This window comes from Ranitomeya variabilis, chromosome 1, assembly GCF_051348905.1.
Source record: "Ranitomeya variabilis isolate aRanVar5 chromosome 1, aRanVar5.hap1, whole genome shotgun sequence".
Classification (NCBI taxonomy): Eukaryota; Metazoa; Chordata; class Amphibia; order Anura; family Dendrobatidae; genus Ranitomeya; species Ranitomeya variabilis.
Genome location: NC_135232.1, coordinates 398,285,421 through 398,300,650, shown reverse-complemented (window position 1 = coordinate 398,300,650; position 15,230 = coordinate 398,285,421). Strand labels below are relative to the sequence as shown.

General features: G+C 47.3%; 1 protein-coding gene across 1 annotated transcript in view; it reads left to right on the top strand.

Moving 5' to 3' along the window:
* Positions 1-15,230, top strand: part of PUM3 (pumilio RNA binding family member 3) — a 159,595-nt gene that overhangs the window by 46,725 nt on the left and 97,640 nt on the right. The window contains exon 9 of the mRNA XM_077249131.1: positions 10,177-10,280. Within this exon, the coding sequence (XP_077105246.1) occupies positions 10,177-10,280 (104 nt within the window). The remainder of the gene's footprint in view (positions 1-10,176; positions 10,281-15,230) is intronic.

Below are 15,230 nucleotides of genomic sequence, written 5' to 3'. Positions count from 1 at the left end.
TACAGAAATTTAGGCCCCGGCTTGGGCCTATTCAGCATCGTGTCCGTCGCTCCGCCCCCCGAGTTGGCGCTTCTCGCTCTCTGCGAGATTTTATCTACTCTGCAGCTCACAGTGGCCATCTTGGTTCACCCGGCCGGCTCACACTGAGGCAACGATTTTTAGCATTAAGGGGGCACAACCACTCTACATCAAGGCATTAAACGCCCAAGTATTCTCCGTTCTTAAAGGCGCATGTAGTATTGTCTGGTTTTAAAAACGCATGTCCAGTATTGTCTTTTCTTAAAGGCGCATGTCCAGTATTGTCTTTTCTTAAAGGCGCAGGTCCAGTATTCTCTGTTCTTAAAGGCGCATGACCAGTATTCTCTGTTCTTAAAGGCGCATGTCCAGTATTCTCTGTTCTTAAAGGCGCATGTCCAGTATTGTCTGGTCTTAAAGGCGCATGTCCTGTTTTGGCTGGTCTTAAAGTCGCATGTCTCGTATTGTCTGTTCTTAAAGGCGCATGTCCAGTATTCTCTGTTCTTAAAGGCGCATGTCCAATATTGGCTGGTCGTAAAGGCACAGGTCCAATATTGTCTGTTCTTAAGGGCGCATGTCCAGTATTGTCTGGTCTTAAAGGAGCATGTCCAGTATTGTCTGGTCTTAAAGGCGCATGTCTAGTATTGTCTGGTCTTAAAGGCACGTGACCAGTTTTTCCCTGGTCTTAAAGGCGCATGGCCAGCATACCCTGGTCTTACGCACATGGCCAGTATGCCCTGGTCTTAAAGGCGCATGACCAGTATTCCTTGGTCTTAAGGGCACATGTCCAGTATTACCTGGTCTTAAAGGCACATGACCAGTATGTCCTGGTCTTAAAGGCGCATGACCAGTATTCCTTGGTCTTAAGGGCACATGTCCAGTATTACCTGGTCTTAAAGGCACATGACCAGTATGTCCTGGTCTTAAAGGCACGTGACCAGTATGCCCTGGTCTTAAAGGCACGTGACCAGTATTCCCTGGTCTTAAAGACGCATGACCAGTACTCCTTGGTCTTAAGGGCACATGTCCAGTATTACCTGGTCTTAAAGGCACATGACCAGTATGTCCTGGTCTTAACCCCTTCATGACCTTGCCGTTTTTTGCAATTCTGACCAGTGTCCCTTTATGAGGTAATAACTCAGGAACGCTTCAACGGATCCTAGCGATTCTGAGATTGTTTTTTCGTGACATATTGGGCTTCATGTTAGTGGTAAATTTAGGTCGATAATTTCTGAGTTTATTTGTGAAAAAAACGGAAATTTGGCAAAAATTTTGAAAATTTCGCAATTTTCACATTTTGAATTTTTATTCTGTTAAACCAGAGAGTTATGTGACACAAAATAGTTAATAAATAACATTTCCCACATGTCTACTTTACATCAGCACAATTTTGGAAACAAATTTTTTTTTTGCTAGGAAGTTATAAGGGTTAAAATTTGACCAGTGATTTCTCATTTTTACAACAAAATTTACAAAACCATTTTTTTTAGGGATCACCTCACATTTGAAGTCAGTTTGAGGGTTCTATATGGCTGAAAATACCCAAAAGTGACACCATTCTAAAAACTGCACCCCTCAAGGTGCTCAAAACCACATTCAAGAAGTTTATTAACCCTTCAGGTGTTTCACAGCAGCAGAAGCAACATGGAAGTAAAAAATGAACATTTAACTTTTTAGTCACAAAAATGATATTTGCTAAAAAAATTTTTATTTTCCCAAGGGTAAAAGGAGAAACTGGACCACGGACGTTGTTGTCCAATTTGTCCTGAGTACGCTGATACCTCATATGTGGGGGTAAACCACTGTTTGGGCGCACGGCAGGGCTCGGAAGGGAAGGAGCGCCATTTGACTTTTTCAATGAAAAATTGGCTCCAATCTTTAGCGGACACCATGTCGCGTTTGGAGAGCCCCCGTGTGCCTAAACATTGGAGCTCCTCCACAAGTGACCCCATTTTGGAAAGTAGACCCCCCAAGGAACTCATCTAGAGGCATAGTGAGCACTTTAAACCCCCAGGTGCTTCACAAATTGATCCGCAAAAATGAAAAAGTACTTTTTTTTCACACAAAATTTCTTTTAGCCTCAATTCTTTCATTTTCACATGGGCAACAGGATAAAATGGATCCTAAAATTTGTTGGGCAATTTCTCCTGAGTATGCCGATACCTCATATGTGGGGGTAAACCACTGTTTGGGTGCACGGCAAGGCTCGGAAGGGGAGGCGTGCCATTTGACTTTTTGAATGGAAAATTAGCTCCAATCGTTAGCGGACACCATGTCGCGTTTGGAGAGCCCCTGTGTGCCTAAACATTGGAGCTCCCCTACAAGTGACCCCATTTTGGAAACTAGACCCCCCAAGGAACTTATCTAGATGCATAGTAAACACTTATAACCCCCAGGTGCTTCACAGAAGTTTATAACGCAGAGCCGTGAAAATAAAAAAATAATTTTTCTTTCCTCAAAAATGATTTTTAGCCCAGAATTTTTTATTTTCCCAAGGGTAATAGGAGAAATTGGACCCCAAATGTTGTTGTCCAGTTTGTCCTGAGTACGATGATACCCCATATGTGGGGGTAAACCACTGTTTGGGCGCACGGCAGGGCTCGGAAGGGAAGGCACGCCATTTGGCTTTTTGAATGGAAAATTAGCTCCAATCATTAGCGGACACCATGTCGCGTTTGGAGAGCCCCTGTGTGCCTAAACATTGGAGCTCCCGCACAAGTGGCCCCATTTTGGAAACTAGACCTCCCAAGGAACTAATCTAGATGTGTGGTGAGCACTTTGAACCCCCAAGTGCTTCACAGAAGTTTATAACGCAGAGCCATGAAAATAAAAAATAATTTTTCTTTTCTCAAAAATGATTTTTTAGCCCACAATTTTTTATTTTCCCAAGGGTAATAGGAGAAATTGGACCCCAAAAGTTGTTTTCCAGTTTCTCCTGAGTACGATGATACCCCATATGTGGGGGTAAACCACTGTTTTGGCACACGTCGGGGTTCGGAAGGGAAGTAGTGACGTTTTGAAATGCAGACTTTGATGGAATGCTCTGCGGGCGTCAGGTTGCGTTTGCAGAGCCCCTGATGTGCCTAAACAGTAGGAACTCCCCACAATTGACTCCATTTTGGAAACTAGACCCCCAAGGGAACTTATCTAGATGTGTAGTGAGCACTTTGAACCCCCAAGTGCTTCACAGAAGTTTATAACGCAGAGCCGTGAAAATAAAAAATGTGTTTCCTTTCCTCAAAAATATTTTTTTAGCCCAGAATTTTTTTATTTTTGCAAGAGTAACAGGAGAAATTGGACCCCAAAAGTTGTTTTCCAGTTTCTCCTGAGTACGCTGATACCCCATATGTGGGGGTAAACCACTGTTTTGGCACACGTCGGGGTTCGGAAGGGAAGTAGTGACGTTTTGAAATGCAGACTTTGATGGAATGCTCTGCGGGCATCAGGTTGCATTTGCAGAGCCCCTGATGTGCCTAAACAGTAGGAACTCCCCACAAGTGACTCCATTTTGGAAACTAGACCCCCAAGGGAACTTATCTAGATGTGTGGTGAGCACTTTGAACCCCCAAGTGCTTCACAGAAGTTTATAACGCAGAGCCGTGAAAATAAAAAATGTGTTTCCTTTCCTCAAAAATATTTTTTTAGCCCAGAATTTTTTATTTTTGCAAGAGTAACAGGAGAAATTGGACCCCAAAAGTTGTTGTCCAGTTTCTCCTGAGTACGCTGATACCCCATATGTGGGGGTAAACCACTGTTTGGGCGCACGTCGGGGCTTGGAAGGGCGGGAGCACCATTTGACTTTTTGAACGCAAGATTGGCTGGAATCAATGGTGGCGCCATGTTGCGTTTGGAGACCCCTGATGTGCCTAAAACAGTGGAAACCCCTCAATTCTAACTTCAACACTTACCCCAACACACCCCTAATCCTAATCCCAACTGTAGCCATAACCCTAATCACAACCCTAACCCCAACACACCCCTAACCACAACCCTAACCGCAACACAACCGTAACCCTAATTCCAACCCTAATCCTAACCCTAATCCCAACCGTAACCCTAATCCCAACCCTAACCACAACTGTAACCCCAACACACCCCTAACCCTATCCGTAACCCTAACCACAAGCCTATTCTTAACCCTATTTCCAACCCTAGCCCTAATTCCAACCCTAACCCTAAGGGTATGTGCCCACGTTGCGGATTCGTGTGAGATTTTTCCGCACGATTTTTGAAAAATCTGCAGGTAAAAGGCACTGCGTTTTGCCTGCGGATTTACAGCAGATTTCCAGTTTTTTTTTGTGCGGATTTCACCTGCGGATTCCTATTGAGGAACAGGTGTAAACCGCTGCGGAATCCGCACAAAGAATTGACATGCTGCGGAAAATACAATGCAGCGTTTCTGCACCGAATTTTCCGCACCATGGGCACAGCAGATTTGGTTTTCCTTAAGTGTACATGGTACTGTAAACCTGATGGAAAACTGCTTCGAATTCGCAGCGGCCAATCCGCTGCGGATCCGCGGCCAATCCGCTGCGGATCCGCGGCCAATCCGCTGCCAATCCGCTGCAGATCCGCGGCCAATCCGCTGCGGATCCGCTGCAGATCCGCGGCCAATCCGCTGCGGATCCGCTGCAGATCCGCGGCCAATCCGCTGCGGATCCGCTGCGGATCCGCGGCCAATCCGCTGCCGATCCGCTGCCGATCCGCTGCGGATCCGCGGCCGATCTGCTGCGGATCCGCGGCCAATCTGCTGCGGATCCGCTGCCGATCCGCTGCGGATCCGCGGCCGATCCGCTGCGGATCCGCGGCCAATCCGCTGCAGATCCGCGGCCAATCCGCTGCGGATCCACTGCGGATCCGCGGCCGATCCGCTGCGGATCCGCGGCCGATCCGCTGCGATCCGCGGCCGATCCGCTGCGGATCCGCTGCGATCCGCGGCCGATCCGCTGCGGATCCGCGGCCGATCCGCTCTGTGTGCACATGCCATAACCCTACCCCTAACCCTAACCCTACCCGTAACCCTAACCCTACCCCTAACCCTACCCCTAGTTCTAACCCTAACCCTAGTGGTAAAAGAAAAAAAAATATTTTCTTTATTTTATTATTGTCCCTACCTATGGGGGTGATAAAGGGGGGGGTTTATTTATTATTTTTTTATTTTGATCGCTGTGGTAGAACCTACCACAGCGATCAAAATGTACCTGTAACGAATCTGCCAGCCTGCAGATTCGGCGGGCGTACTGAGCGTGCGCCCGCCATTTTCCAAGATGGCGGCGCCCAGCGAGGAGACGGCCGGACACCGGGAGGATCGGTAAGTATGAGGGGGTGGTGGGGGGGTGGATCGGAGCACAGGGGGGGGGATCGGAGCACGGGGGAGCGGACAGGAGCACGGGGGAGCGAACAGGGGGACGGAGAGGACCGGGCCACATAACGGACGACTGGGGAGGAGATCGGGGGCGGTGGGGGGGGCCAGTACATGATTTCCAGCCATGGCAGATGCTATTGCAGCATCGGCCATGGCTGGATTGCAATATTTCACCATTTTCATAGGTGAAATATTGCAAATTGCTCTGATTGGCTGTTGCACTTTCAACAGCCAATCAGAGCGATCGTAGCCACGTGGGGGCAAAGCCACCCCCCTAGGCTGAAGTACAACTCCCCCTCTCCCTGCAGATCGGGTAAAATAGGAATTAACCCTTTCACCCGATCTGCAGGGATGCGATCATTCCATGACGCCGCATAGGCGTCATGGGTCGGGAAGGGGTTAAAGGCACGTGACCAGTATGCCCTGGTCTTAAAGGCACATGACCAGTAGGCCCTGGTCTTACGCACTTGGCCAGTATGCCCTGGTCTTAAAGGCACATGACCAGTACGACCTGGTTTTTAAAGGCACATGACCAGTATGACCTGGTCTTAAGGGCACATGACCAGTATGACCTGGTTTTAAAGACACATGACCAGTATGCCTTGGTCTTAAAGGAACATGACCAGTATGCCCTGGTCTTAAAGGCACGTGACCAATATGCCCTGGACTTAAAGGCACATGACCAGAATGCCCTCCTCCTAAAGGCACAAGACCAGTATACCCTGGTCTTAAAGACGCACGACCAGTATTCCCTAGTCTTAAAGGCGCATGACCAGTATTTACTGGTCTTATGGGCACATCATCAATCCTAAGCTGGTCACTCTAACTGAGCGCTGGAGCCTTCGCCACTCATCCCTAACCGCAACCCAGATATACATGGTCCCTTTCCTACATGGGAGCGTCCGCTAGCAGGGGCCGCAAGTGTTCTAGAAAAACGTACAGGCGTCTGCAAAACGGAAGTTTTTCATTTCCTAATCTCTCCCCCATGATTTGTTGAGAACAACGCTGAATATGGATCGCATATTGCCTTGGATTGCAAGAGCTTCAGAAAAGGAGGGACTCTCCTATTTATACCATCAACAAATCGATGAGCAATTCACTGGACAGAAGCCGCTAAGTAGGTTGCCATACCTGGTCTGATTTTTATGGGCGACGGGTCCTTTTAAGGGCACCGATTCCCCCCACATCTTCAACAGACGAACACATGCAGTGTCGCCTCCATGTATCCTCTTCTGCATCCAGGCCTAATGCCAAACAACCTGCCCTGTCCACCCGGGGACCTCAACTCTGGGGATGTACAGAGGCACACATCTTTGGCGTCCGAGCACCCCCCTTTGTATCAATTTAGGGGATGATGCAAGAAAGCGGACGATTCCTCTCCACGTCCCTGTTAACAGAATGGTGGATCGAAGGTTCCTAATTTTCTACTCTGCACGAAGATGGCAAGAGGCCTGCTGGTTGCAGCCCCGCATTCTGCCACTTGGCAGTCTAACCGGGTGGAATTTCTTGTGGTATACCTACCAGTATCCCTGCCCGATGTATCATCAATTAAAAAAACCACAGACGGTCGGATAGCAAATCTGGTTCGTTCCGTCTTGTGGCTTCGGGTTCAGCGCTCTACCCTTCTTTAGCGCCACATGATGTTGCTTGACCAATAGTCTCCTGGTCAGACCTTATCTACTTCAATTCAAATCAAATCTTCTGAGCGGGAGACTAACAAGGGATCGTATTTTTTCTACAGACCCTTCCAGCAGTAGAACCATTGTCCTTGACAGTCTAGATCTAAGGGATTTTGGTTTCACGAAGGAGAAAATGAAAACTATGATCATTCCTGGACCTCAAACTTCTAAAAACCTTTGACAAGGCCCTCCTTTTTCAGATGCAGTTCCTCCGCTCAGCCATTACTTAAACAGAAAAAAAAAAAAAAGTGGAGTTTTCTGGCATCCATCGACATTCGGTTTTCTTACCCTCACATGTCTACTTTTTTCCCCTCTACAATTATCTCTTCTCCTTTCCATTCGCGAACAGCATTTTCAAGTCACGACCTTGCCCTTCAGCCTGGCTACCGCACCACAGTGGTCGCAACGCTCATAGCAGTTGTCATGTGCTTCTTGCACCCTAGAAACATGGTCATCCTGCCCTACTCGGTCGACTTTCTAGCCGCTCTACAAGGACTACGCTAAGTCGTCTATATCACTTGCAATACCCTCTCACTTGGGCTAGCAGCTAAACTTAGACAAGTTTTTTTCCTCATTCCCAGCCCAGCAGATCCTCTTTGACGATGATCCTGCACAAGAAGGATGGTAATTCTCTCTCTCGAGTCAAGGTCGTGGCCCTTCAACACGGAGCTTGTGCACTTGATCACTCATTCCCTCGGTTCATTCAATTAGCTAGGAGGGTTCTGAGCAATAAGATGAAAACGGAAGTAGTTTTCTTTTGCTCCGCTCGTTTTCAGCAAGTCAATCAGGCTTTCAAAAGGTAGTCTCTAAGCTCCTTCCTCATCCAGAGCCTTCTTCTGGTCCAATGGTTATTAGGGATACCAATGCCCGTCTTCTTCTCCCGATCATTTCTCTGGGGATCCGAACAGTACGGCTAATCCTACAGCAGGTCCACTGCCCTTAGGCGGGTCAACCATCCGTCTTCAATTTGGATAATGCCACGGCTGTGCCATACGTCTATCATCTCGCAGGTACCCACAGTCAAGCGCCATGGCCGAGGTACCTCGCACTCTCTGATGGGCCGAGATCTATCATTCGGTGATCTCAACAGTACATGTCCCTGGAGTAGAACACTGGGCGGCTGACCTATTCAGCCGTCAGGGTTTTCTCCTCAAGTGAGTGGGAACTTCACTCGGAAGTCTTCCTTCACATCTGCCTTCACTGGAGTACTCCAGATGTAGGTCGGATGGCGTCCAAGCTGAACGCCTATGTACTCCAGTTCATGGTTTGGCTTCAAGATCCAAGTCCATCGCAGTGCATGCTCCGTTTCTTCCACGGTACCAATTTCCATAACTCCTCTTCCACTACGTCTGAGATCTTTTTGGAAGCAGAAAAGGCCCCCAGTGATCCCGGGAGACCCGCACTGACCATGTCAGGTTTTCTCGCTTGCGGTACTAGTATTTCTCCGTCTTTTTTTCGTCAAAACTGGAAATAAGGACCTTCTCGCAGGGAGCCTTCACCTGTAGTTCTTCCCTACCGCGTACCGTTAGATCTGGGGGACCTTAATGGTCCTGGGGATCTTACAGTAGACTCCTTTTTCGATCCAGAAAGACTTTACTATCAGGGAACGTCACTCCCCTTTTTTCTCTGCGTTCTTGTCATCCTGATGAGTCTTCAGAGCTTGCCACTCTGTTCCTTTCAGTCTTTTTTCCTTATTACCATCAATGCATTGTTGCCCTCAAGCCATCCCCTTCCCTCGTTGCCAAGGTGGTTTTGTATTCCCACTGTTGCAGGGGCATTGTCCTCTCATCTCTTTTGGCTCCAGTCCACACAACGGAATGGGTTCTCCATAATCCGGAAGAAGTGAGTGCTCCAAGTGGGTACGTATCGAGGACGGCGTCCTTCCGAAGGTTGGACACTTTGCTTGGGCTTCTCGATGGTAAGTAGGCTTCCCGACGGTCACAGGAAGGGTTTAGCCGTGTTCTTCGGCCATGTTAGCCTGGTGGATTCTTTTCACCATCCAGGAGTCCTTCTGTGCTAGATGTCAGCCTATCTCCCTGTCTCAGGGCTCTAGGCACCAGGCGTCGGCAGGCACGACCGCAAGCTTGCGAATTCCTCCAGTCCGCATGCATTCTTGAAGCACTATAATTCACACACTTCCACAGATGTGAGTCTGGGCAGGCGGACTTTGCAGGCCGCCTTGGCGCACTTGTAAGTAGCGGTTACACGGCCTGATCTGATGTTGTCCCCACCCAGGGACTGCTTTTGGACGTCCCATGGTCTGTGTCCCCCAATGAGGCGAAGGAGAAATAGGGATTTTTGTGTACTCACCGTAAAATCCTTTTCTCCGAGCCATTCATTGGGGGGACACAGCTCCCTCCCTATTATTAGTTGTATTTGTTTTTATCATTTGATATGTTATACTCTCATATATAATGTGACATGCTATACGCTTATATGTTGTTATTGATCTCCTACTGCTTTTGCACCGAACTGGTTAGCTGGGAGCCAGCAGAGGGGTGTATACTGCAGGGGAGGAGCTAACTTTCTTTGTAATACTTAGTGTCAGCCTCCTGGTGGCAGCAGCATACACCCATGGTCTGTGTCCCCCAATGAATGGCTCGGAGAAAAGGATTTTACGGTGAGTACACAAAAATCCCTATTTTAAAGTGTCCAGTGATGTCATTCTTACTTAATCATGACTGATCACCAGCCCTGTCCTCCTCAACACCCACACCTGTGTTAATGGATCAATCACTAAAACGATGTTAGCTGCTCCTTTTAAGGCAGGACTGCAATGATGTTGAAATGTGTTTTGGGGGTTAAAGTTAATTTTCTGGGCAAATATTGACTTTGCAAGTACAGTAATTGCTGTTAAGCTGATCACTCTGACATTCAGGAGTATATGCAAATTGCCATTAGAAAAAATGAAGCAGTAGACTTTGGAAAAATTATTATTTGTCTCATTCTCAAAATTTTTGTCCATGACTGTATATAAAGGTCAATAGAAAAATACAACCATGTAATATCCTCATAATGGACATTTATGGATAAATTAAAAATTGAGATTAAAAAAAATTCCAGTGTCCTGTAGGCCTTAATCTGTCACTTCATACTGTGTGTTTTATTTTGTTGTAGTCAGCTATTCATCCATCTTTAGACCAGGTGTTGGAGGTGCAGCCTGAAAAGAAGGAATCGATTTTGGGTGAAATGAAACAACTTCTTGTTCCCCTTGCTCAAAAGTAAGTTGTCTCTTTGCCGATCGCTATACATTGCCATTACGTTTAGTAAAGCTGCCTTCGTTCAATCATCATATTACACTTTACAGAATTGAAATATTTCTGAAAAGATTTCAGATTGAGTTTGAATATTTTTATTTTATTTCAAAAAGGTAAAGGACACTGATGAGTTAAATGTATAAACTCCTTATTGCTGGGGATCCATTATAACAGCTCATCCAGAGTATTTCCCTTTTGGAGAAGAGGTTACTTGACCATTGTAGACACTGCAGCAAGTAGCCTTACCCTTTCCACCTTGTAGGAAAATATTTTGTTAGCTTATGATTGTAACCCTAAATTGTCTTGTGGTTAAAGAAGGTGTCCACTACTTGGACAACTACTTCTCATACCCATGTTTGGCCCCCACAAAATAATAAAGGTTACACTTGCCTCCCGTGCCAGCGTCGTTCCCACAGTGTCGGCATTCAGTCTCTCTGGGCTCTTGTGCGGTGTTGTGACGTTGGCGCCCTATCGGCGCCGGCGTCACTGTCCCGCCTCCTGTCGAATTGAGCAGGAAGCCAGAGGTCAGCTGCAACCCAAACTTCCTTTTCTTGTTCAGTTCGTGCAAAGACAGGGACAGAGATGCCAGCCCTGATTGGGCAATGGGGTAACATGTCACAACACCGCACGAGAGCCCCGGGGAGAGCGAGGGCCGACAAAGCGGGAACAGCGCTGGCATGGGAGGTGAGTATAGGCTTTATTATTTTATCGGGCCAAATATTTTGATCAAGAAGGGGTTGTCCTAGTAGTGGATAACCCCTTTAACTTGAATATGAGAGAGTGTATTAATTGGGAGTGGCCAATAAAACATGTACATAGACTAAGGCTACTTTCACACTAACGTCGCGGTGCGTCGGGCCGAGGTTCCCGACGCTAGCGTTGTCTCCGCCGCACAACGGGGGCAGCGGATGCATTTTTCCAGCGCATCCGCTGCCCCATTGTGAGATGCGGGGAGGTGGGGGCGGAAAAAGCGGACCGTCGTGAGCAAAAAACGTTACATGTAGCGTTTTTTGGTCCCGACGGTCCGCCACAACGTGTGTCAATCCGTCGCAATACGTCGCTTAATGTAAGTCTATGGAGAAAAAACGCATCCTGCAAGCACTTTTGCAGGATGCGTTTTTTCGGCAAAACAACGCATTGTGGCGGATTGCAGTTAACGCTAGTGTGAAAGTAGCCTAAGGCTACTTTCACACTAGCGTCGTGCACTGCACGTCGCTATGCGTCGTTTTGGAGAAAAACGCATCCTGCAAAAGTGCTTGCAGGATGCGTTTTTTCTCCATAGACTTTTAACGAGGCAGTGCGACGCATTGCCACACGTTGCAACCGTCGTGCGACTGTTGCGTCGGACCGTCGCCACCAAAAACGTTGCTTGTAACGCTTGTAACGTTTTTTGGTGCGTCGTCTGCAGCATTTCCAACCGCGCATGCGCTGCCGGAACTCCGCCCCCGCCTCCCCGCACCTCACAATGGGGCAGCGGATGCGTTGAAAAACCGCATCCGCTGCCCCCGTTGTGCGGCACTTCCACAGCTAGCGTCGGTGCGCCGCAACGTCGCATAGCGACGTGCAGTGCACGACGCTAGTGTGAAAGTAGCCCAAGTCACAGTATCTGTAAGCCAAAACCAGGAGTGGAACACTCAGAGGAAAAGTATAATAGAACATATGCACCACTTCTGTATTTATCACCCACTCCTGGTTTTGGCTTACACATACTGAGGTAAAAAACTGACCAAATACTTAAACATGTGAATGTGTCCTAAGAATCTCCTGTTCATTTTTGCTTCACCGCAGTAGATCTATGTAGGACTTTTGGATGTGCGGTCCATGACTTTTCTTACTACAGTTACATATTGCATACTGTTGCATTATTGTTTTTACTTAGACCAGCACTCCCTCCCGCTTGACCTAGTTGCTTTTAATTATCAGGAAAATGCAAGAGAGATTCCACCTGTTTTTCTCGCAGTGTGAGAACATGTAGAAGGCGAGTTGTTTAGCTCCTTGCACTTGGTGTTGGTGCTGTGTGGCAGCCATTGCTGTGGGGTTGTGCTACCTGGAGCTATGATGACTTTGCTATGCAGCATGGGTGTCATGAGGTCTCTCCCGCTGCTGATGTGCTGTCCCTTAGTGGTAGTTGGCACATGGCACTGCACTTTTTAGGTCAGGGACCCACAGAGGTTCGCCGTGATGTGGCAGCAGGCTTCATACAGTCTGATCAGAGAGTTAAACTAAAAACCTCATGTTCACTTTTGCAAATTTTTTCTGAGCCGCAATAAATCAATGTGTGATTGTTGGGTATTCGGTCCATGTCTTTTTTTCCACAGTGATGGCAATCTACAGAGATGCTCTGTTCCTATCCTACAAATAGAATTTTAAGGTTAGGACAGCACTGTTCCTTGCACCACTGGTGTCCTGGGTTCAAATCCCACCAAGGAATGCGTGTTTGCATGTGTTTCCTCCGGGATCTCCGGTTTCCTCCCACACTCCAAAGACCTAAAGATAGGGGTTGTAGATTGAGCCCAAATGGGGATAGCGATGATGTCTGTAAAGTGCTATGAAATTAATGGTGCTATATAAGTGAGTAAATAAAATAATAAATGTTAGTCCCAGTCAAACCCTGGGCCATTTACCCCCATTCCTGGAAACACATTTTCAGTTTTGTTTTCTGTTTTTGGTACATGCTGTTTAAAGAGCTGTAAAAATATTTTTCTCATTTGGATATTCAAGTAATTTTTGCAACTTTTTTTATTTATACATGGGGATTAATTTTTATGTCTCTGTTAAATATTTTTTTAGTTGTTGATACCTGCCAATATTGAAGGGAAATAAAATCTCCTTTTAAGAACTAGTTACAGAACAGGCAACAATCACTTTTACATATCTGACACTATTTGGATTGACAGTTACATTTTTATTTTTTACTTTGTTACACAGCAGCCCCCTCGCTATACACAGCAATCACATGACTGCTGTGTATAGAGGAGGAAGCCGTTAGCGCTTCCTATAGCTGCATACACAGTGCTTGTTTAGTGGCATGCGTGTAATGATGGAGACGGAATGGGGGAGGCATGTATACAGGGGCGGAACGGGGGAGGCATTCATACCAGGACAGGGAATGGGGGAGGCATGCATACAGGGGCGGAACGAGGGGGGCATTCATACCAGGAAGGGGGGAGTCATGCATACAGGGACGGAACGGGGGAGGCATTCATACCAGGACAGGGGAGGGGGAGGTATGCATACGGGGACGGAATGGGGGAGGCATTCATACCAGGACAGGGGCGAGGGAGGTATGCATATGGGGACGGAATGGGGGAGGCATGTATACAGGGACGGAACGGGGGAGGCATTCATACCAGGACAGGGAATGGGGAAGGCATGCATTCAGGGGCGGAACGGGGGAGGCATGCATACAGGGACAAAACGGGGAAGGCATGTATACATTGACGGAACGGGGGAGAAAAATATCTTGGTACCGTGTTAGCCAGTAGATAGAAATAGAAAAATATTTAGAATTGAGAGTCCTCAGTGGTTGATACCTTTTAATGGCTAACTGAAAAGATGGTAACAAATTGCAAGCTTTCGAGACTACATAGGTCTCTTCATCAGGCAAAGACTAAAACAAATTCTGAAGAATCACATATTTATGCACAACATAGTATAGAAAAAAAAAAAAAAAAAGGGAGGGGAAAAAAACCATGGATAAGCCAGGTGACATGAAGCAGAATTACCATGGGTGATAAACAGTTACGTCCATAAATATTGGGCCAATTCTTAGATAAGGATTGTTTTATTGTCCTGTGATTAGGGTCTGGTTCTGTTGTGATGACCCCACATGGTCTGATGGGCAAGTTCATTAGTTGATGTAAAAAGACATAAATCCGTGTGACACATTCATTCCTGCATTTAGAGTGTCAAAGGTCGTCATCAGTTTATATTCCCAGACTCTCCTGTCTTTCTGCGATTTGAAGTTACCCTTTAAAGGGAACCTGTCACCACGTTTTTGGAAGATGGGATAAAAATAGCGTTAAATAGGGGCAGAGGTGGGCATTACATTAGTGTGTTATGCGTTTATTACCCACCTAAGTTGCCGAAATACCTTTGCAAAGTCTCCGTTTTCGCCTGTCAATCAGGCTGGTCTGGTCAAAAGGGCGTTGTCTTCCCCCAGATTTTGCGTAGTTTTCCGTTGGTGGCGTAGTGGTGTGCGCATGCCCAAGGTCCCGAATCCTCTGCCAGGGGATTTAAAAGAGCGCGCTGTTCGTTATTTCATTGGTGATCGGTGGGCGCGGCCATCTTCCTTTGGCCGCGCGTGCGCAGAAGCGGCGCTCTGCTGGCCGCGGCTTCAGGAAAATGGCCGCCGCGATATCCATCTGCGCACGCGCAGCATCCCGCGGCCATTTTCCTGAAGCCGCGGCCAGCAGAGCGCCGCTTCTGCGCACGCGCGGCCAAAGGAAGATGGCCGCGCCCACCGATCACCAATGAAATAACGAACAGCGCGCTCTTTTAAATCCCCTGGCAGAGGATTCGGGACCTTGGGCATGCGCACACCACTACGCCACCAACGGAAAACTACGCAAAATCTGGGGGAAGACAACGCCCTTTTGACCAGACCAGCCTGATTGACAGGCGAAAACGGAGACTTTGCAAAGGTATTTCGGCAACTTAGGTGGGTAATAAACGCATAACAAACACACTAATGTAACGCCCACCTCTGCCCCTATTTAACGCTATTTTTATCCCATCTTCCAAAAACGTGGTGACAGGTTCCCTTTAATACAAGTAATTTCATGTCCATAATGTTATGATTTGGGAGACAGAAATGTATTGCCACAGGTATATCCATTCTTTTTTCTCTTATTGTATGGCGATGAGAGTTCATCCTTGTTCTCAGTTTCTGCCCTGTCTCCCCCACATACAGAC